This window comes from Vitis vinifera, chromosome 7 (genome assembly GCF_030704535.1).
Source record: "Vitis vinifera cultivar Pinot Noir 40024 chromosome 7, ASM3070453v1".
Classification (NCBI taxonomy): Eukaryota; Viridiplantae; Streptophyta; class Magnoliopsida; order Vitales; family Vitaceae; genus Vitis; species Vitis vinifera.
The window spans coordinates 30,314,342-30,338,095 of NC_081811.1; the positions used below are offsets into that span (position 1 = coordinate 30,314,342).

Consider the following 23,754-nt stretch of genomic DNA (forward strand, 5'->3'; position numbering starts at 1 on the left):
GAACAAGGTAGGGTTGAGTAGGATGGGTATACAAATTTCCCATCCCCATTTATTTATTTTTTAATATTTTAAAAATATTTTAATTATATTAAAATAAATATATTTTATAAATAATTAAGATATTATCATTTTTATATTAAAAATTTATTATTATTATGATAATATTAAAATAGGAGAATAAAAATTAAATTAAATTAATTTTTTATATAATCAGGTAGGACAAAGTAATATGTGAACTAAACCCGACCTGTCTTGGATTAAAAAAAAAAAATCATAAATCGGCCTTTAACTTGTTTATTTATATTTCAAATTGTCTCATCGATAGGCACAAAAAAAAAAACTTATAGTTGTCAACCGTTTAAAAAAATAATTATATAAACATGTATCATGATTAAAAATAAAGCTTTAGATGTAAAAAATATTTTTAAAATATTAAAAATAAGTTAAAAATATTTCAAGTTTTCAAATTGTACAAAATATCAAAAACTATTTTTTAGAATTATTTTAAAAAATAATTTCCAAACAAGCCTAAATACCCTCTTGCCTTCCCAGTTTTTTGCTCTTTTCCTATGCATATACATTTTTCTTTGAATCTCTATTTTATCACATTTTAAATAGTCAATTCATTATCATAATATTTCAAGCACATACCTACCTTTATGGAAATAAATGTTTGAACAACTTGAACTTTATCATGGTGATAAAGACGACAGGAAGTAAGTAGTGTTGAATCAAAGCACTAATAATCTTCTTATTTGACAATTTATTTATAGATCACAATAACCCTCCATCCCTACCTAACCCCAATTTTCTCATAATTAGGCCCATTGAACCCACACTGAATATAGTCTTAACTATTATGCAATCTATCACAAAATTAACTCTACCAAGTGCCTCTTCTTTACTTATTCTTTGTACATCGTATGCAATAATGCAACCTACACACACTCAACCATATCCGAGATACAAATAAATAAATAATATACACTTGACAAAGCACCGAAAAAACCAATAATGATATCATATATTGAAAGCAAAAATAAAAACCAAATATCCCTCTCTACCAACCTAAATCTAATATCCTTCACTCATCCATGTTTTGTGGGAGAAAGGTCTAGAGCTTTGACCAAATGATCGTCGAATGTCTCGTATCAAAATAAAATTTATAACCTGGTTATACTATTTTAAAGTAAAATTTTGTCTAATTTTAAGTATTTTTAATGAAAATTACAATAGCATAATGACTCAAGATACAGTTCACTGATATGATGAATGTATTTGGTAACAAGAAAGAAGATACAATTTTTTTTATCAATACATAATTTCATGAAAAATGGATACAATCTTTGAACTACTAGTTAATATCAACAATAAATTTGAAAAAGTATAAAAAAAATACCAAATTTAGATATTTGTACCCTCTTGAAATAAGAAACCATTACATATATGCTAAAAAATATAGTGCGAATTGAGATGACTTTTTTTTTTTTTTTTTTTTTATAATTCAAATAATTTTTTTTTCTTTTTACTAATCTTATGGGCACTTTATCTTCCTTTTATATGGTCATGTCATATATGATATTATTTCATGTATAAAAATTTATGTACATTTTAATATAACAATAATTAAAATTAATTATATTTTTTTATTGATCCATAACTAACTTAATTTGTGCACATTACAAATTATAAAAAAAATTAAATTTTAACCTACCAATATTTTTATAAAAGATTAATAGTAAGCATAAGAAAAAAAAAAATTAAAGTTCAAAACAAGCCTCAACCCTGCAAAAGGTCCAGAACCCAAATTTAAAGTTTAAGTGAGTGTTTGATAAATCAATTTAATAATTTAATAACTTAATTTAAATCATTAAATAAATTAAATGTATTTAATAAAATAACTTAATAGTATGATTTAAAATTAAAAAAAAACAATTTTAAATAATAAGTAAAAATAATTAATTTATTCTTAAGTCTATATATTTATTTTACTTTTTTATTTTCATTTATCCTAATTATCTCAACGATCTCTTTTATTATTCCATAACATTCATTGTTATTCGATCTCATTTGATTTTTTTTATAATTTATGAAAATAATATATGCCAATTTAATAATTTAGAATAAATTTTAAGTTAATTTTATCAAATAAACTTAATATTTAAAGTAAGAACTAAATAATAAGTTTTAAATAAACAATTTAAATATAATTTAACTTAAAGTCAATTTTAAGTTATCAAGTATTAAGTTTTACTAAATATCTCCAAAACTAATGTCATAGTTGAACTTTTCTAAGAGAAGAATCCCTATTGAATATATCTCTAACTTTACAAATTAATTTCTTCATGTTTTTTTCTAATAAAAATGAATTTCCTCATTTTTTTTTTCTCTGGTAAGTTAAAAGAAGATAATTTGAGGTTCTTCCTTTTTCTACTCCCCATAATTATGAAATAGTTATAGTTTTCCAAATTCAATTTTTTCTTAACAAATTGCTTTAATTGTTTTGAGAAACAAAATTATATCCAGGAATTCAAATGTAAAAATCAAATTTATGATTTATTTTGGTGAATCATATAAGGACTTATGTAAGTAAAAAAGTTTTCAAAATATTCTTTATATTTTCAATTTTTCTAGTAGCATTTTGGAGAAAATATTTGAAAGCAACTCAAATTTATTCTAAAAAAGAAGCATATTTTGAACAAACTTTCAAAAAACTATTTTTAGTAAAAAAGATTTGTTAAACGTATTTTTCAAGTTGAAAAATTATTTTATAATCTAAAGAATAAAAAAGTCACGTAGAACCACAAGAAATTGATAATCTCGATTTAATAATATTTTTATTTATAGCCCTAATACTAGACTAAAGTTTGTTCTCCATCCATTGAACCATGAGAATGACGAGTGAATGGGTTAGTCCAAGTATATTTTAAATCATATTTACACCACTTTTTGTTACCTTTTTCCTTTATATTTTTGTTTAAATTTCTATTATATTCTATTTTAAATAGTCATACTGTTCTAACACGGACTCACCTAAGGACATTGAAGTTAATCATGTAAAGTTGTAATACGTCCGTGCCTACGTAATCATTTGAGCAGTTTGAACTTGATCATGGAAGAGGAAAATTCTAGGAAGTAAATACGAAATAGTATCAGGATTAGTGCACGAATGTGACAAAATTTTCAACTTAATCAGCGGCAACATTTTTCCAATCCTTCCTTTAAGGATGGTCGCCCGCGCAATTCCGGAAACTCATCAACATTTTCGAGCATTTTTTCCTTTTACCCAAATGCCAAGCACTGGTAATAGTTAGTCAGCGGGGATGGTTGAATTTTCCAAGCCGTTAGTCGGAGCAGCTACCTTCCTCGCTTTCTACAGTATGCATTCTTTTATTATTTTTATTTTCTGGAGGGGTTCTGGTTGGCTGGTGGACTTTCTTCACTTCTTCTTCTTCTTCTTCATCATCATCATCATTTTCGTTCCCACCCATCTCCTCACAGATCCTGTTCTCCTCCTGCCACTTTCTGGTGAGACACCCTCTCCCTTTGATGTTTTGGTTCATCTCAAATGATTTTCCCCCTTTTTATCTTGATTCTGAAAATGGGTTTTTGTGGACTTTGAATTTGATGCTGTTTCATGTTGTTTTGAGATGTACTGCACTCAGTGGAGTATCATCTGATTTTGATATTAGTTCATGTTAGTTTCGAGTTAATTGAATTCTAAATTGCATTTCTGCTTTTCCATCTTGATTCTGGACATGGGTTTTTGTGGAATTTGATTTGTATTATACTGAGTGGAGCATCATTTGATTTTGGTATTAATTTGTTTAGTTTCGTGTTAATTGAATTCTAATTTGTATTTCTTCTTTTCCATCTTGATTCTGGACTTGGGTTTTAGTGGAATTATGCTGTTTTGAGTTGTATTCTACTGACTGGAGTATCGTTTAATTCTGATAGTGGTTAATGGCAGTTTGGAGTGGATGAAATGCTAATTTGTACTTCTCCTTCTCATCTTGACTCCTGACATGCGTTACATTGAGGGGAGTATCATTTGATTTGACACTGCAAGAGGTTAGTTTTAAGTTAATTGAATTCTAGTTTGTATTTCCCTTTTTAATCTTGATTCTGGACATGAGTTTTTTTGTGGAATTTCATTTTGGTTTTGAGGTCAAGTGCATTCAGATTTGTACATATATTGAATCAAATATCACTTAATTTTGATATTTTCTCTTGTTAGTTTTGAGTTAATTGCCTTAAGATCTGTATTTCTTTGTCTCTTCTTGATTTCGGCGATTGGTTTTTGTGGAATTGATTTTGATGCTGTTTCATGTTGGTTTTGAGCTTTATTACATTCAAATTTGTGTAAATATATTGAAGAGAATATCATATGGGATAATATCTCATCTTATTTGAGCTAATTGCTTTCAAATTTGTATATATTTCTAAATTTTGAAGTTGTATTTGAACATAGTGAAAGGATTTTAGAAGGTTCCAATTATGTGGTTGGAGGCCCATTTTAAATGTGGTTGTTGTTGATTATTTGGCTCTTTTGTGTATTTGTATTCTCATTCAAGTTGATTGCATTTAGATTTGTATATATCAAGTGGAGTGTATTTTGGTACTATTTCATGTTTGTTTTGAGTTAATTGCATTCAAATTTGTATATAATTCCCAATTTCTGAGTTGGGTTTTTGAATACAGTGAAATGATTTTGATACAAATTTCATGCTAAAATTTGAGTTAATTGCATACAAATTTGTCTATATTTCTCAATTTCTGAGTTGTGCGTTTGAATACAATGGAACGATTTTGATACTATTTCATGCTAACTTTGAGTTAATTGCATTCAAATTTGTATATGCTTGTCATTCTTGAAGTTGGGTTTTCCAGTATAGTAGGATGATTGTGGAAGCATGCAATTATGTGCTTGGAGGGTGAAATTTTGTGTAGTTTTTGTTGATTATGTGGTTCTGTTGTGTATTTTGTAGTCTGAGAGGCAATGGGAGGGTGTTGTTCCAAAAAAAGAGTTGATAAGAGTAACTTATATGCTGCTGGCCGTGGTGGTAATTATGGATCTGGTGTGGCTTATCAGCCGACTCAGGTGTCCTTGAATTCAGGTGGCATGAGCCCACAGGTGAGGGAAAACATGGAGAAGGAATTACCAGAATCAGAGGACGTGTCAGAACCGAAAAAATCACGAGAACCATCTCCAAATCATCAGAAAGGCATGCCTGGATATGCGAACAACATGGATGATTTCTATGATGGGATTCCACGATATACAAGGGCTCGATCTCTGAAATCTAGATCATTAAGGTCACAGGGGGCGGTTGCAAAGGTAGGTGCATCTGAGGCTGATATTCTCTTGTATTGAATGGAATATCTAAGCTGGAAAGAATGGAAAAATCAATTGTGAGTGGGAAGTTGCAAACGAATGCACTTGTGTTCATAATGCTTTAAAGTTCCTTAACCAATAGAATATCAGGAAGGGCCACCCATGTCAATAAAAAAAATTATATTGTCCAAGGCAGGAAAATAGTTTTCAGATGCTATGCTGACAATGAAACAGATTTTGTTAGGTTTCCAATAGGGCCTATGTGCCTCTCTTCGATTTAGATTTTCTTTTGATTTTATTTCATCATCTAGTTAGATCAGCTTTTACATTTGTTAGGTTGGAGGTAGGCCTTGTGTCTAGAGGGAAACCATATGCACTTGGGCAGTTGCATCAATGTCTTTTTTGTAGCATGAGTTGTTAGCACTTCAGCTAGCATGTGGTGTATTGGCAGTGGTGGATTGCCATCCTCTCCAAAGAGTTTGTGTATGCTGTGAATCAATGTGATAAGAAAATTCTAGATCATCTGATTTGTGGAGTTTGCCAACAAAGGTAAGAGACAATTGGTACCATCTAACATGGTAGACCACAGTCTTAATTCATCATTGAGTGTCCGCATTAGTAACCAAAAGCTAATGGAAGACAAGAAAAAAAGTCATTTCTGACCCTTTTGTTTCAAATATAGCATCTGTTGCTGATAGATATCTTTGAAGACAAGGGCCCTATTTGGCAATTGTTATTTAAAAATTAAAACAATTTTCTGTTTTCCAAAAAAGAAAAAAAAAAAAAAAGGAAAACATGTTTGACAATAAAAAAAACAAAAAAAACTGAGTGTTTTTAGAGAACATTTTTTAGTTAATTTTAGTTGTTTCACTTGTTTTATGAGGGCTATTTTAAAAAATAATTATACAAATATGAAGAATGATTAAATATAAAGCACTACTAATAAAAGTTATTTTTAAAACATATTTAAAAACATAGAACATAGGCTAAGAACATTTCAGGTTCCCAAACTTTTGTTCTACAGAATATCAAACAACAGTTTTCAAAAGTTGTTATGAAAAACTGTTTTCGAAAATATTTCCCAAACAAAGCTTAGGTTGTTTCTGAATTGGTTGGTCAATTACACATATGTTGGTTGTTAATATAAGGGATCAACTTTAAGGTCATTGTCATGAAGGTTTAGTTCAAAAAGATTTATGTGGTAAGGGCAGAAAATTAGGGAAAATTAGAGTAATTGAAGTAGATGAATGCTAATTGGGGCTTAATAAGGCTTACCATTAGGATAAAGTTTTAACACTGCTCTTATGATAGGGATTAAGGCTTTCTAAGGACTTTATTTAAGGCTAAAGGTCATAGTGGTGGGTCTGGATGAAGGTTTAATTGATTAGACAAATGGTTGGCTTATACTTTAAATTTGGACGTGATGGCAACTAGGATTGGGAGTAGACTTAATATCCTGCCAAGGAAGGAATTAATTGAAGGGTGCATGGGAATTGAAAGTATGTCTGGATGCTATGTAAAGTAGGGATACCTAAATGTGACAACAGCTAGGGGTAGTAACGACTATAGCTGGATGAGAGCAGAAAGAAAAATAGGTGCAATGGCTGCTGGACAAGATCCAAGTTTGACGTAAAATGTTGAAGATCAAAGGTAAATAACAGCCACGTTCCAATCAGAAGAAGCCTGTCAGGGTGTGGCCTAGAGGTAAGGGTGAGTGCTGGGATGTGTGGATGAGGCGCACGGTCTTGGGATCAATTCCTGCCACTGGGAATCGTTGATTACCCTGTGTTGGCTATGGCAGACAAGGTTAGCCCTACGGTTTGGTAAGCATGGGTTGACCCAAAGGACCTTTGCCATGGTGAGGTTCCTGTTATTTAAAAGAAAAAAAAAATTCCAATTGAACAGAAAATAATAGGGAAGTAAAAGAAAGAATATATACCTATTATGACCACAGTACTAGGACCTAGGCATAACCTCTATAAGGGTGTAGATTTTTCTGTCGCATGGACCCCAGCAGAGAATCTGTAATGATCATTCTACTGATCAAAAAAGAGGTTTACAAGCCTATGCATAAGCCTAACTTTAATCCAACCGTAATTTCTGAATGATCTTAAGTTACCAGATGGGTTAACCAATCAAAATAGAGGGAAGAAAAACTCTTAACATAAATATCTAGGGGCTGGCTACCAAATCAGATCCCACATTGGGCTGGTTCCTCCTGGGTCCGCAAAATTGATGTATTATGATGGGTGATAAGCCCTCTCTTGGTCTGCTTATACACCTTAATGGCACTCTATTGGTATTAATTCTGCAACAACAATACATATACCATTTAATCTGAAATGCAAATGTAGATCAGCAGATATGGCCTTGTCATAATTGAGGTTGCAGAAAACAAGGGAAGTTTGTTTCATGTTGTTGTCCTACAGTAAATAAAAGAAGATATGCAAATATTGCACTTCTTCATAGTTCAAGGGACCTTCTATTTCATCCTTCATTTCTTAGATGCATTATATTGACAAACTGTTGATGATCTTTTTTCATGCATCATGCTTTTTCATGCTGTTAAGGTACACTTAGTATGCCTACTGCAATTATACTTGCAAATTCTTGGTGTCTTAACTTTTATACTCTTGTCATTCTGCTTAGTACAGTCAGCTTAATATGGAACTTCACTGCTCAGTGTAAGTTTTATTATTTAACAGTCTTACTAAGAAGTGATATAATATTGCAGGTTTCAGAAGTTAGCACACGTTTAGGTAAAGCTGGTAGTCTTGGGCTTGGAAAGGCAGTGGAGGTCTTGGACACACTTAGTAGTACTGTGATAAATTTGAACCCTACCGGTGGATTTGCTTCTGGGGGTGGGACTAAAGGCAATGAAATGTCAATTTTAGCTTTTGAGGTTGCAAATACAATTGTTAAGGCTTCCAACCTTATGCAATTCCTTTCAAAAAGAAGCATGAGACATTTGAAAGAAGTGGTGCTTCCTTCGGAAGGTGTACAACGTTTAGTATCAACAGATATGGATGAACTTCTAAGAATTGTTGTGGCGGACAAGAGGTGGACTAATGGATACTGGCTAAATAGTTAATATTGCCATCAATGTGCTTGATCAGAATGGTTACTATTGTGTCTATTTCATTTCTGCAGTGGTAACCTTGCTGATTTACGGTATTATGTTTTCAGGGAAGAGTTGAAAATTTTTGTGGGAGAAGTGGTTCGTTTTGGAAATCATTGTAGAGATCCTCAGTGGCACAACTTGGACCTTTATTTTGAGAAGTAATGTTTATACCATTTACTTGCTTTGGTTATTGAGTTTAGATGTCGGATTTGTTTATTATGTTTCTAATATAGTGCCTACTTATTTCATTTTCCAGACACAGCAGAAGTCTTACTTTTCAGAAGCGGTTGGAGGAAGAAGCAGATACAGTGATGCAGCAACTAATGACCTTGGTTCGGTATACAGCTGTGAGTATGATTCTTTGTTCTACTAAGGGATTTTACTGTTGTAATAGTTGTACAAGAAGTGCACTTTCTTTACTTCAGAAGTGTTGTGTTCAACATATTCCGTAACAAACTTATCTGTACTGGGCTTCAATTATCTTTGAAATAGATAAGCTTCATCAGGATGGTGATCAATAACCTTTTGTGTTGTTCTGCTGTCTTAAAATGACATTATCAAACATCCATCTACTATCCAATAGATCAAATTGAACCCTTAAGAAATATTCAGAGCATTTTAATGTGTATTTTATGTATGGAAAAATCAAATTGTAAAAGAAAGTATTTAGCATTTTTACCTCAAAAACAAACCTACATCATCCAAAGCCATTGTAATTCTGAAAGTTGTTTAGTTTTTGCATCTAGACAATGTTTTATCATGCACGTAAGTAAAAAATAACTTCCATTTTTACTCCAATATTCTTTTTTCATGTGCCATAAATTCCTAAGACTACTGGGAATACTTGTTCTCTGAAAACCAACCAATTCATCTTAATCAGAAAAATTCTTCCATGCAACCCACTTACTGGAGTTCCATTCAAGAAACCCAGTTCTGTAATCATATTGTGCATCTTTTCCAGACAATATGGAGTTGTGTAAAACGGAAAATGTGATACATATCCTTCCATATCTATTTATGGTGAAATGAAGGGGATTGATAAAAGAAAATTAATTAATAGAACTTTTCAATGAAGAGATCTTATTGCTTGGGGATTTATCTGAGGTAATATTTCCCTTAATGATCCTGGAGAAGATGCTTAGAAGGATGTGATGGAAATATAATCAATCAAATATCCTGGACCTTTCCTGGGAGCTGAAATTAGAAAAATAAACTGTTTCTTGAAACCAAGAAAACATATAATAATAAGCTATCTTGATAAAAGGATCTAAATCTTTGGGTGATTATTTAATGACCCTGACAGTTGACAAAGTCACAAAGATACGTAGGTAACAACCTGTGATAAGTATCTCTTAAGAACTGCCCTTTCATGCTAGCAAAATATATCCCATAGAAGATGAGCATTCCATGGTTATATCACTTGGACCAAACATCAACCCCTAGGGAGGGGTGGGTCAGTGACCAGTTGAACTGTTGCATATAATTGCAGAGTTTAAGAGGTGTACTGGTAGAAGAAAGAAGTTTGATTTTCTTTATGCAAAAATGCTAAATGTTTGGTTCATTACCATTGCAATGCTCCGCTCCCAGAATGTCAGGAAATGGGAGCTAGGCTGGTAATGACCTTTGTGCATATATAAATAGTATTTATTTTTTATAGGTAAAAGGATATTTTATTAAATAAAAAATATACATGAATAAATAGTATTTATGCATATAGTCTTGTGTATTTGTGCACTTACCCATGTGCGTGCATGCATGTTGATATGTTCTTTTAATCTATAACTTTATAAATTAAATAGTTACAGATATTTTAAAAACTAACATTCAACACACAAACTCATATAGTTGAATTGTTTAGAAGTGCAAATTGGGAGAGTGCTAATTTATTCAAAAAGGCCAAAATCTATGAATTGTCTTCTCCTCAAATTATCAAGTTTCAGTTTAGAAGTGCAAATCGGAAGATTGCTAATTTATTCAAAAAGGCCAAAATTAGGGACACATCCCAAATGCATGTGAAGTACATACAAGGATTGCCCAAAAGAAAAGATGGAAACCAAAAAGAGAAAGATTCACTTAGGTAGTACCCATTCTATCAATGAACTTATAAAAGACCTACTCCCCTTCCATCATAACCTCCAGCACCCACAAAAAGGGATCTCAAGATTATTCTTTTCAACTTCCATACCAGTAACTAGGCTCCTCAATGGGCCTTCTCTTCACATGTGAATTACCCCCACTTATGCTCACCATTATTCATCACTTCTCCTTCATAGACTACCTCTTAAAACTGTTTGCTTGTAATTTTGTTTCCATGTGATGTATGAGTTTTGTTGCAAGCCTGTTGAATAATTGTGTGCCTCAAGCTTAAAAGAAAGAAAAATTTATACTCTTTGAGCCACAGGAGTTATACCATGAGCTGGGTATGCTGGACAGATACGAACAAGATTATCAGCACAAGCGTCTGGAAGATGCTATTTCAATTGGTCCTAAAGGTGATTTCATCATTCACTCATATAAATGCCTTCATTTGAATCTTTGAGTTCTGTTAAAAGTAGCTATTTTTGTTGTTTAGCAGTTGATCTGTATAGAACCAAACTAATCTTGGATATAGCATCTCTCTTTCTCTCTCTCTCTCTCTCTCTTGCAGACATGCCTGTGTACCCCCATTTGAAGGGTGAGTTGGGCCTGCAAACAACAAAAACTAAAAACCAAGTAACACTTTCTTAGCCAACATGGAAATTGACAATTAAGCTCATCCCCTGGGCTATATGACATTAAAGGAAAAGGGCCCCAAGTACATAAATTTTTTGAACACCTAATCTCATGATTCTTATCAGGTACTTCTCCTGTGGAGGAGCATTACTTCCATTAGAGATTTTTTAAAGATAATAAGGATGGTTTTGATGAGCTGTTTCAGACCAAACGGTTGCTTGGTCTGAATCCATCATTTAATTTTTTTAATAACTAATCTTCAATCATCTTGATGCTCAAGTAAGTGATTGTATTTGGGACGATGGTGGTTAGAGTAGGAGTGATTTCCAATTTGTTACCAACTGATGGTGCTAATGAAGTGATTCGGTGCTCCCATGACTATGATACAAAGTTTAGACTTGGAAGGACTTTTGTCAACCAAATCAGATTTTCCAATGTTTACCAAATGGCATTAGTTATATCCTCCCTCTTTCAAATGGCCAAAGGGGTGGAAGCTTCAGGGCCTAAGGCTTTAATTCTTCCTCTAGAAAATTTTGAATAGAGGGCTCTTGACCATTGAGTTTTGGCTAGTTTTGAAGATACCCTCCATGAATTGTACAATTGCCATTTTGATAGGGTCTTTTTGTACCAACTTGATCATCCTTCACTGAATCAAACCTTCTTGGTTGATTCCTTAGCTAATTGATTGTATGCTAATTTTATAAATGATTCTTCTCTCAAGCCTCATGATCTTCTTGGGAAATTAATTTTCAAGGTTCCTATTTGGCAATGATACAAGAAATACGGAGATATTCAATGATACTCCTTTTCCCTTTTAACCTTCCACCTTCTTTCTTGGCTTACTCTTAGGAAACTATGAAATTTATTCTCAAAAAAAAGAAAAAAAAAAAAATCTCCTTCGGACTTTATATTCATTTCTTGGATCTTTCTCATCAATGGGTCATTTAGATATTGATGGTTATTCTAAGAGAACTGGGGGATGGTCATTGGCACTAGTTTGAACTAGGATGATCAACAAAGATGACTGGGCTTTTACTACCATGACGGAGCTTGCAGACATTAGGCAACACCCCATTCTTGCTTGCAAAAAAAGGGATTCTTTGAGGTTATTTGTGAAACAGATGTACATGCTATCATTATTGAAAACCCTTAATTGGACTCTAACGATTCTGTTTTTTAGGACTGTGTGGCCGGCCTTGGTTCAAACTGCAACATGAGCTTTGTACTAAGTGGAGGGAACTGATGTGCTGATTTTTTTTTGTCAATATGGGATCTAAGGACTTTGAAGCTTGTTCCTATTGCAGGGGGTCCTTATGATGCCGACGATATTGATAGGAACAGGAAAATTTGGGTTTATTTGGGATTTTCTTTATTTACAATTATTATAATACATAAGAAAGGTGTGTTACAAATTTTATATTAGGAATGTTTGTAATCGAGAAGTTAGTAGTTTTGACTATGGATTGGTTTCTTTAAGGCCTAGTTGAGTCCTATTAAGAATTATAGAAAGTTTACATTCATAACCTTTGTCCTTAGGCTATATTCTTTGGCTTCCATATCCAAAAATCCCAAAAACTTCCTAAACCTTGACCCACCAATAAAAATAGACAGTGAAGACAACATATTGAAGTTCTAAGCATTGAAGTTCTGAGTTATGTCCTGTGTCAACTCCTCCCCAGAAGACTAACTTGATGATGATCTTGTAGAATTTGTCCCTTAGGGCTTGAGTATTCTTTGTTTCCCCTAAAACAAAGAAAAAATAGCACTTTCCCCATGACCAAAAGTCTTTCTTGGTTGGTGTAGCGCAACCATAGTCTTAGAACATCGAAGTTCACGCCATTTGTATAAAAGGTAGATAGTTGTGCTACTAGCCTCAAGAATAATGTAAGAGCAAAGGTTCACTGAATAAGTAATTAACTTTTTGTAAATTCAATAATTGCATGTTCTTGGCACAAAATAAGAGCACAATTTTTGTTGCCATCAAGGAGAGATTCTGTTAACAGGTGATGCATGTTATGATCCTATATCCATGTGAAAACCTAGAATGTGGCAAAGGCTAAATAGTAGCAATTAAGCATATCACCGACAGATGTCATGAGCCTGTTCTGAATTTCATCATGATCAAATGATCTGCAACTGCCAGTATATGACATGGTAACAAAATGTATTGTTGTGAGGGGTATCAAGATTTAGTCGACGGTTTATATCTCATCCATCAATCCTTCCTAGTCACTTCTCTGATGAAAAAAATCATTTATCAAGTTTTTGGATGATGATCCGGTATTGAATATTTGTCTTGGTAGGTTGATTGGTTATGATAATAGAGGATATGCCATTTCTCCATCATTTTGCATATCAAGAAGGCAATAGACTGCCATATTTTCAGAACTTGCGGTGTAGCTTGTGCATTTTGGGAACCTTAGATTACTCTGCTCCCATGCCTTGGATCTCGTAGGGTACATGTATCTATCCCTAGGCATCTTTAAATCTATCGTAGCGGAAGAAAATGATAATAAAAACATTTTAGAGTAAAAATTTAGAAATTTGAACCCCATACTTGGATTTAAATGTTCTTAGATCAATTCCTTGCGGTGAAGAACATGTCTGAATAGTTTGGAAATCTCGTACATCCAAGATCTTCTGTCTGATGACTCGAACCATGATCTTGGCACTCCAAAGTGTGGGCTTTGGAAGGGTGGAAACATTGGCTTTCTGTCTCTCTAGAGATAGAAGACGACTAACTAAAGTCATTAGGAAACCTTAATTCATAAGGGGATATTTATAGGATTGCCCATTGGGCTTAAATGACTTGAGCCCATCTGGGTCGGTAAACTAATGAAGTTAGATATTGTAAAGTCTTTAGACAACATAGATCATGGGCTTTTAAGTTTAGGTTATTTAATCTAGCTCAAAACAAGTCTTAATTAATTAATTAACTATATAAGGCCATCTAGTTAATCAATTAGCCTAATCCAAAGACCTTGTTCATTATCCCTTGTGCAACTTTGTGTGATTACCAAAACGCCCTTATGCATAAGAATAAACCTAGAGTCAATTTAACACTCATAAACCGTGCCATCATGATATATGAGCTTTAAGCGGGTACTACTGGGACCCATAGGAGTATTGGTTCTCTCTGAATCCAATTTTGAAGTTGATTTAATATTCCACTAAAGAGAATCAACTGCACTTTAGTACTCTATGTAAATAACCACGAGACAAAGTTTAGGTCCGTGACTTACTATCCACTACATGTAGACTCTCCATGAATTGGTGTTCGTAATCTAACAAGGTAGTGTTATCACCTATCAAGATTATTTCTCAAATTCTTGAGTTACAAATCCTACTTATTATGTGATTAATTGATATACTCTAACTCCAAGGAGCATGCCAAATTCCACTAAGAGAATTACTGCGACGCTATAGATTTTATGATCACATGTTCTTTGGGCCACCCAAGGAGACACACTGTCTCAATTCCATGAGATATCATGATGTTTTTATTGAAAATACCTGTTACCATTAGCCTCCATTAATAGTGACCCTATCCATAAGGATATGTGACCACTTTAGGATCTCACTCATAGGTCAAAGCCTCTTATTGATTTTGACATAAGTTCAATATCCTTTCAAGGTTGAGAGTTCATGTAGTGTAATAACTTGATGAATCATGACAATTGATATCCTTGCATTATGATTCACTGTAGGTCCTATCCAATGTGCACTCACCATGGGAAACCCATCTTGACAACCAAGACAAGTCATCCTTCTAATTTGGAGGTGGTTCACTATAATCTTTATTGGATTGCCCAAATCCATGCACCAATTGAGAACAATTTATCTACTTACAAGGAACCTATGACTTGTATTTTATGTGCAACTCCTAATGCACCAAAGTCATGTACAATGTAAAAGATATGGGTTAAATGTTCAAATTAATGTCAATACACCAAAGGGATAGTGAGGAGATAGTTAAGTCTAACTTTGTTATATCATGTCTTGCTTTTAGGGATTCAATCCCAATGGCGCATGGTTCTAGTTTCTATCTTATGGGATTTTATGTTCTATGCTTAAAGGTAATTGATGGCATGCTTTGTGTTGATTGAGTTTAGGTCATTACATGTTAATGTCTGTTTATATATTTCAATGGTTGTCTATGTTCTAATGGTAATAGCCTTGATGGATTTTATTGATATAAGCTTTTGTTGGAACTTGATAATAGGCAATGGTGTATGCTCTAGTACATTATTGAGGTTATAGTTTGAATGTTATTTCCTAAAAATACTTTCTTTGTGACCCTCAATATTTAATTGGGATCTTTCTTTTGTCATGTAGGTGGGGGCCTTGCAATCTTGAGGTCAGAATTGAAAAACCAAAAGAAGCAAGTACGAAATTTAAAGAAGAAGTCACTCTGGTCCAGGAGTTTAGAAGAGGTAGCTGAACAGTACTGTTTTATTAGCTTTTCTAGGGAAATCATCAAAAGTGTATATTTCCCCCCTTTTTTTTCCTTCATAAGAATTGGAAACTCCATTAGTATTGAAGAAAGGTACAAGAGAAGGATGAGCTATCCTTCAAGCCAAAAGAAAAGTAAAAATTACTAGAGGAGAACCAACAATAAACCAAAGGGATCCTAAGAAAAACCTGCTCAAGAGGAAAGGAAATCCCTGATAAAATTCTCCTGCACTAAAGCTCTATGCTGAACCATATTGACTGTGGTCTAGTTGGCTGCTCTAGATATCCATGTGAAGGAGCAATGCCCTCTCCAAATATCAATAATTTTGTGGAACCAGCCATCCCATCTCCAAGTATCTCTCTTGGGTCGAGAAACCCAAGAGATAACAACAGCAGAATCATCCATCGAAAGATTGTTAATGCCCAAAGAATATGCCACCTACCTTCTAGTAAGGCTAAAATTTCAGCTTCAGTGGCTAAGAGAAAACCCTATGACTGCACTCCATTGGAGATTTCCTTTTCCTAAATGTACAGTAACCCCACATGATTAATTAAAATGCTTTTAGCAAGCATTTACTGCAGTTGTGATGGTTCTTAGCTTTCTTATTTGGTCTTGATTAATTTTAACAGTTATGAACTGTTTGTTATGTGGCTAACTTCATTCTTTTCCAATTGCCTTGCAATGCCAATTTCTATGAATAGAAGAGGACACTACTGAATACAATCTGGAAAGTCATCATTAGAAAATTGTGAATTAGTAAATAATTAGAATTTGAAATCTCTTGGAGGGAGATCTAACATGAGCAGACTGCAGGTGATGGAGAAGCTTGTAGATATTGTCCACTTTTTACATCTGGAGATACGCAATACCTTTGGCACTGTAGGTATGTATGCATATCTCAAGCAAAAACATATGTTTATTCTTGTCTCATCATCTTTTCCCAAGCCATTAAATCATATGTCATTGAACACATAGAACTCTTGTAATATTTAGAGTTTTAGGTAGTTCATTAGAAAGGAGTATCTAAATCACAAATATAATTTCCAATGGACATTTGCAAGGATTGCTGCTGCTATCCCATCCTATATTATTTCCTTAACGGTCTCAAGCAAATCAAAGTTGATTATCTTAGGATTCAACACCAAAAAGGGGGGAAAAAGAAAGAAAAGCAAAAGAAATTTTTTATGTCTTACATGTTTATATCTTTACTTTTGCAATAGGGCCACTCTTTGTCTCTCCTCTTCACAAATATATGCATAACTGACTCTGACAGTGCTTGATTAAGATGTTTCAAAATCTAAATACCTTGAAAGTGGGAATGAGGAGATGAATAGTGTTTTGTCAGTAGTCTATGGTTGTCACTCCTGTATGCCCTCATTTCATGAAATATATACAATCATGTCATTCGCTGTATTTACAACAATGCCACTCACTATGTTTACAATAATGTTGTGCTGCCATATTTGCAACAATGTTAGTCACTATATTTACATTGTCATCTTACTATCATATTGTAATTTTATTTTCTAATATTAAATATTGGTAATAAGAAGCCTGCATAGTCTATGAATCTCAACAATTTCTTTCTTTTAGCCCATCTTAATTTTCAAGATAGCCAAATTTTAAAGTATAGATTTTTAATTACTTTCAAATTTTGAAAAACCAATTATTTGAATGAACTAAAATTAGTGTTTTTTTTTTTAAAAAAAAAAAAAAAACCAATAATCTTGAATATATTTTTAATGGTTGGTATGTGAAATTTGAAACGATGCATGCATCATGAAATTATTATTATATAATTTAATATTTGCACTTGAATATTTTTTTGTAACATCTGACAAATTCCAACACATTAAATTGATATATTTGCATTATTGAATTTATTATTTTATATAATATCGAACATATATTATAATTGTATTTTTATTTTATAAATTATATTAGTTAGACCTAGATTTTCTGCTCTAAGGTGGGGAAAATTTTGACATTTTAAATAACCATAAATTGTCAAAGGAGAAATAAAAAAAAAATCAAAATAAAAAAAATACATTTTCTATTAACTTATATCATAGAAAGATAATAAAATTATAAATTTATCTTTTTTTTTTTAAATTATTATTATCCATAGATCTTTTTTATTCTTTGAAATATCGTTAAGCATAGTTTTTTGATAAAAAATATTTGATTTTTTAAACAATTTATAAAAATATTAAATTTTTATATCAAACAAATTAAATATGTTTTTTAATATAGTTATGGATCTATAATATAAAATTATCTACATTTTAAAATTTTCTATTCTTTGTCACCTCAAGTGAATTATGGACTCCTAATACACATGATGCAATTAAACTCAAAATTAATATATTTTAAGATATATAAAACAAACAATAGGTTGTACACAAAATTAACTTTATTAATTAACAGGTCACATTCCTTGCATGTGGGCATGCCTAGTGTTTCTTAAAAGAAAGAAACAGAGGATTCATATCAATATTTTATTTTTCTCTGCCAAGCATGCAGTTTTTATGGGGGCAATGTCATTTTTAGTCATATGGTTAACAAAAGGCTGGATGTGGAAGGAGGGGAGGAGCTGTGCATGGTTGTCTAATAGTTGTGGTAGTAATGAGGATGGTGGTGTCAGTGATGGGCGTTAATTATTGTATTGTAATTGTGGTGGTATGTTGGTGATGTCAGTTGTAGAGAGGAGAAAATGATACTTTTACTTTCGAAAGTAGTTAACTTTTTCTTCAACTAGAAGTTTAAGTTATTTTCCTTTTTCTTTTCAAAAGTTATCCTGACAATTTGAGATATGTGAGTTCCCCACCTCAAGAAGGTTTGTATTTGAGTTCTACATTGACTGGCACTCTGTTGAGATGTATAAATTTGGGTGGTACTTGATCACATCTTCCACTTTTAGTGCCTTTTGGAAGCTTGCTGTTTTTGGCTTTATTAGTAGCAGACATCGGCCCGCATTAGAGCATATCAACTATCTTTCTTTAGTTTTGCGTGGCTATGTCTGCTCCTGCTAGACTTTGCATGGCATGGCTGCTCTAGTTTTGGTTTGTTTTCAAGCCTATTTCATTTCCCGAATTACATTTTATGGTGGAGAGATGTTGCTTTTGGTCAAGGTTCCTTTATTTTATTTTCTTTTTTCTGTAGTATTTTGTCCTTACCTAAAAGGATCTAGGTAATGTCAATAGAGCCAGTGGTTCTTATAAAAGAAATAAGGCATCTGATAATGTTTCCTTATGGGCAACCTGCAGATAGTGATACACCTGTAAATGGATCTGTGAGTGATCATCAAAGATTGGGACCTGCTGGTCTTGCATTGCATTATGCAAATATTGTTATGCAAATTGATGCCCTTGTGAGTATATGATCTCTGTTGATTTCCTTATATTTTTTTCTGCATGTACTTTCATTTATTCAGTTATTTTCTTGTATCTTAGGCAGTTACAAACTTCTATAATTTCCATTCAAATTGGCCGCCATGCCTCATAAATTCGTGTAATCTAATTTCACAAGAAAAGTGCAACCATCCAACAAAAATTACGGTAATAATTGAACTATTTTGTCTATATTTGGCATATCCAAACCTATATTACATGAATACTCCAATATGTGAACTGCCCTTGTATGACATGACAAGGGTTTTCTTACAGGTATGTCTCTGACATTGCCTATTAGTTAGATATGCACCCAACATTTCCAACCAAAAAAAATAATAATAATTGAAGAAAATAATCCTAAGTTGTTTTAGGTTACCTTGACTTATTTTGGTCATTTTTTACACTTCAATGTAGCCAAAGGTATAAAAGCGGAAAAAGAAAGTTGTAACTGGATCACTAAGCCATGCCCAATGTCCTAAGGTTTGCAGATTAAATGAATTTGATACCCAGACAGAAACCAATACCTGATACTTGTATCCTAGTCCATGTGTCATAGACCCAAATAGTTGATATTATAGTCAATATCGAGATCTAGTCATGAGCTGGAGTTTCTGGGGAGGAGCCCTTAAAACTGAGAAAGTCATAAGTCTGATTTTCAGAAATAGATCATAAGAAAGCCTTTGCATATTATTGGATTCACTGGAGTATTGGAGTATTATAATTGCCATGTGGGCACCCTCAAGCTCGAACTCTATTTTCTCATCCTCTTCTGAAATCTTGCCATGTTGTTGTGCTAAATGTTTTTGAGGAGTTTAAAATATGAGAGAGAGAGAGACAGATTTATATTAGTATCCCCTAACATCCGGCATGGATATTGTCTTAAACAAACGAGTGGGTTATAAATATGTTTTATTCTTGTTTACTAACAGTGGAACTCTAGAAATCAATTGACTTCCACTGGAAACAATGTGGTCTGCAGATTTGTAGCTTGATACATTCTGCATCTTAAAGTAGGTCTTCCAATAGGGGGATGCTTGTACCACTGTCTACACAAAGTGAGCAATGGCTTAACTTGACATAGCCCAAGTGCTTGCTTGTGGGTACCTAGGCTGGTGACATACAGCTTTGAAGCCTTAAGGCCCGTAAGTTAGATTTAGACACCTTATCAGACAAAGTGTTAGACCACTTTAGATAGTTTGTTTTCAACCTGAAAAAACCTGACATCACCTATGTTTTTGCAACATCTTTAGATTAGGAAAATAACATGGTTTTATGAAACCATGTGCTATGGCTCAAATCCTCAATCCTATTTCCGATAGGAGCAATTGACAATTAAATCCAATTTTCCCATTATTTTTGTATCTGTAGTAGTGCAAAATGAAGGTCCGGCTCCAAGTTGTTCAAGAATAGTGCAAAGGTCAATTGAATCAATCTAATTGGGAGAGAGGAGTGGAGCTGAAGCAGAGTCTCAGAGTCAGCACCTCTCCCATTTGAAAGCCAGCATCTGAACCGGAGTGCCAATTACCATCCAGACTGTTAAAAGAGATCCAGCCCCTCTTGTTATATCTTTCACAATTGCTGCTCGTTCTGGGGATCTACCTCAAATTCGATAGATGATATCCTTCCATAAGTAATTGCATATATAGAAGAGAATTTTCTTTGTAGCTGGCTCTTCCATCCATTCATGAAATCTTTATTCACAAGATGGAAGCTGGCTTCATTAAATTGAGAATACTGGACTGAAATTAATTCAAGTAAATATTAATATGTCGATCTATACTGTATCTAAAATCCATCAATTGGATTATTTACATATACTTTGTGATTAGTTTCAGGCTTAATATAGGTACATAGCATATTTGGGTTTTGGGTTTACTTCTCCTGGATTGATTCAACATTTTTCTATTCTCATAAAATCAAGGACTTTAACATTGATTATCACTTTGAAAGAGAGTTTATGTATATTTGGCAATCATCTGTTTGAAGATTGTCCACATATCTGTTGTAAAATCAAGGGCAGTTTTAGTGACCAACATCTGAAAAATCAGAAATCCATTTTCTGGAAGAATCTGATTAGCCAATCATCTTACATTTCACATATATAGGGCACTTTGTAGTTAAAATCTTACTATATTCTTTGGTTGTTCCTATTATTATCATGGAACTAACTGCTTTAGTTAATTCTTCAGTTCATCGAGTTTCTCGTTTACTTATGCAGTGTTTTAAATTGTGTTTCAATTTGTATATATGCATGTTTCTATTTTATTTCTGAGTAAGCTTCTGATGAATTCAGGTAGGTAAATCAAGTAATATGCCTCCAAGCATAAGAGACGCATTATACCAGAACCTGCCACCTAGTATAAAATCAGCTCTGCGCTCCAAGATACAATCTTTCCATGTCAAGGAAGAGGTATTTTCCCTTTTTTTATTCCTCCTGCTATATTTTCTAAAAAAACTCAATTAAATCGCAAGGAAGGAAGGTGGAAAAGGTTGGAATCTCAAACAAGGGCGTCTTCTTTTCCATTTTCCCTGCACCCAAAGAAAATAAAACGTTTTCAATTGAATTTCTAGGTTCTTAAAATTCCAGTTACTTGTTTGCTATTGTTGTAATTTGTTGGTTTGCACCCAGCTAACCATCACAGAAATCAAAGCTGAGATGGAGAAAACATTGCAGTGGCTTGTTCCAATTGCCACAAACACAGCCAAGTGAGAACTCATCCTTTTCTGTGAACAGCCATATTCCATTCTTCTCTGCAGTTGTTTTCACATACTTGGTTCATTACCTCTCCTTTTCATTGATAATCACTTTTTTTTTTTCTTTTGGTTGCCAATGGTTTAAATCAGAGCCCATCACGGCTTTGGTTGGGTTGGAGAGTGGGCAGGCACAGGGTGAGTTGTGATATCCAACCTCTTTTCTTCCTTTCTTAGGTCTTGGTTTTTTTTTTTCCTATTTTTGTTTCATTTTTTGGGAATTGGATACGTATGCAAGCATGAAAAAAAATATGGGTTCTCATGCGTACAGTTTTGACTAAACAGGAAGGCAGCTGTGCAGACTGATGTGATTCAAATTGCAACATTCCATCATGCAGACAAGGAGAAAACTGAAGCATTCATTCTTGAACAAATACTGTGGCTTCAGCATTTGGCAAGCCGGTCCCAGCATGGAACCAATGGTGTAGGTGTGAGGTCAACTATCAAATCCCCAACAAGCTCATCCACCCATAAACCGAATCAACAACCCAATGACAAAGCCACCAACGCACCCTCACCCATCCTAACTGAAAAAGACCAGGAAATGCTGCAGAACATGAGTAAGAAAAAACGAGCCTCAAGAATCAGCAAGAGCCTGGACTTCGACTCAGTGAAAACCGGGCTAAGAAAACACAACAGGCTGAGCAAGAGCGGCAGCTACTCCCCAACAAGAGGAAGCAAGGAGTTAGCACCTGTGACCAGGTTCTCATCAGGCTTGCCTGTCATTGATTTCGGTATTGACAAGAAGAAGGCTTTGGATGTGATTGATAGAGTAGACACGGTCAGATAGAAGGGCTTCACACATTCTGCAGATTGCAGCCTGTGTAGCATGGAAAGATGGGATTCCATTACTTTGGTTCATATGCAAGGCAGGTATCTAAAAACAATACAGTGCTGAGTTGTGTGTATATGATTTTGTGGCTCAAGCTTGTGTAAATATGACCCCGTATTTTACCCTGTGCGTAGAAAACATTTCCGGGAAAATTTGTAGCTCCAAGACGATGACGGTGATGATGATGGTTTCCAGTATCAGAAGGAAGGCCAATTGAGAAAGATGTATTTGTAAATGTCACACATTTTCTGAGTTTCATAGCCCAAGGCGGAGGTTTTGTTTCTTCTATTCTTGGTTGTGCTTTCTCCCATCGTTTCCCTGTAGTTGAAACACGATTCCTACTTCATTTTCTAAGGTGGGCCAAAAAAAGAAAAAGAAAAAAAGGAGGATTAATGTAAAAATTCTGATTAAGATTGAGTTTTTGACCTTTTAGTACCAATTCACAAGGGCTAAATGTGAGATTAATTTGATTTTAATGTATTTATTAAAAATATTAAAGATAAAATCATACCACATAAATTCATTTTTTTTAAAAAGAAAAAAGAAAAAGGAAAATTATGCATTAAAAATAAGTCTAATATGCTTATTAAAATTTTGGAAATATCATTTCAACATTTATATTATTTAATGGGAGAAATCTTTTTCTAAAAGGACAATTTCCTTTGAAAAATAATCAAAAAACTCAACTATGTTCACTAACTTATGATTTAATGTTTTATAAAAGTGTCGATGTTAATGATATTTTCTAAAAGTTATTGAAAGGGATTATTATGCTTTAAGAGCTTAAGGGATTAAAAATTATTGTGAAAGAGTTAAATTTTACATAATTGATGGAAATGATATGTAATAGTAAGGGACGGAAATTCCCTTTAAGCTACCACATAAAAAATATATGTATATATATATATATATATATAATATTGTAATTGTATGCATATGTGGCTCTCTGACCTGGAGGGTCCAATTTAGTAAATGAGAGAGAAATCATTATAAAAAATGTACTTAGAGTTTATTTGATGGTGATTCTAAGAAGTGTTTCTAATCTTTCTAACATTTGAAATTTTTTATTTTTTAAGTATTAGAAATGTTACAAATGTTTTTAAAAATTAGTGTCAAATGCACACTTAGTCTTGAAACAAATAATATTAAAAAAATATC

At 33.2% G+C, this 23,754-nt stretch overlaps 1 protein-coding gene across 5 annotated transcripts; it reads left to right on the forward strand.

Moving 5' to 3' along the window:
* Positions 1-3,049: 3,049 nt before the first annotated feature.
* Positions 3,050-22,884, forward strand: LOC100244111 (protein PSK SIMULATOR 1). Of its 5 annotated transcripts, none has more exons than XM_010654674.3 (14): positions 3,050-3,528; positions 3,971-4,071; positions 4,989-5,338; positions 8,070-8,395; positions 8,522-8,614; positions 8,713-8,803; positions 10,858-10,948; positions 15,504-15,601; positions 16,435-16,504; positions 18,888-18,991; positions 21,307-21,423; positions 21,643-21,719; positions 21,858-21,902; positions 22,050-22,884. In XM_010654674.3, the coding sequence occupies exons 3-14, from the start codon at positions 5,000-5,002 to the stop codon at positions 22,552-22,554; spliced, it is 1,956 nt and encodes a 651-aa protein (XP_010652976.1). In that variant the 5' UTR covers positions 3,050-3,528; positions 3,971-4,071; positions 4,989-4,999; the 3' UTR covers positions 22,555-22,884. The 5 variants fall into 5 exon arrangements, with proteins under 5 accessions (XP_010652976.1, XP_010652975.1, XP_010652974.1 ...); XM_010654673.3 differs by having other exon boundaries at positions 3,108-3,528; positions 3,958-4,071; XM_010654672.3 differs by lacking the exon at positions 3,971-4,071 and having other exon boundaries at positions 3,108-3,528.
* Positions 22,885-23,754: the final 870 nt, after the last annotated feature.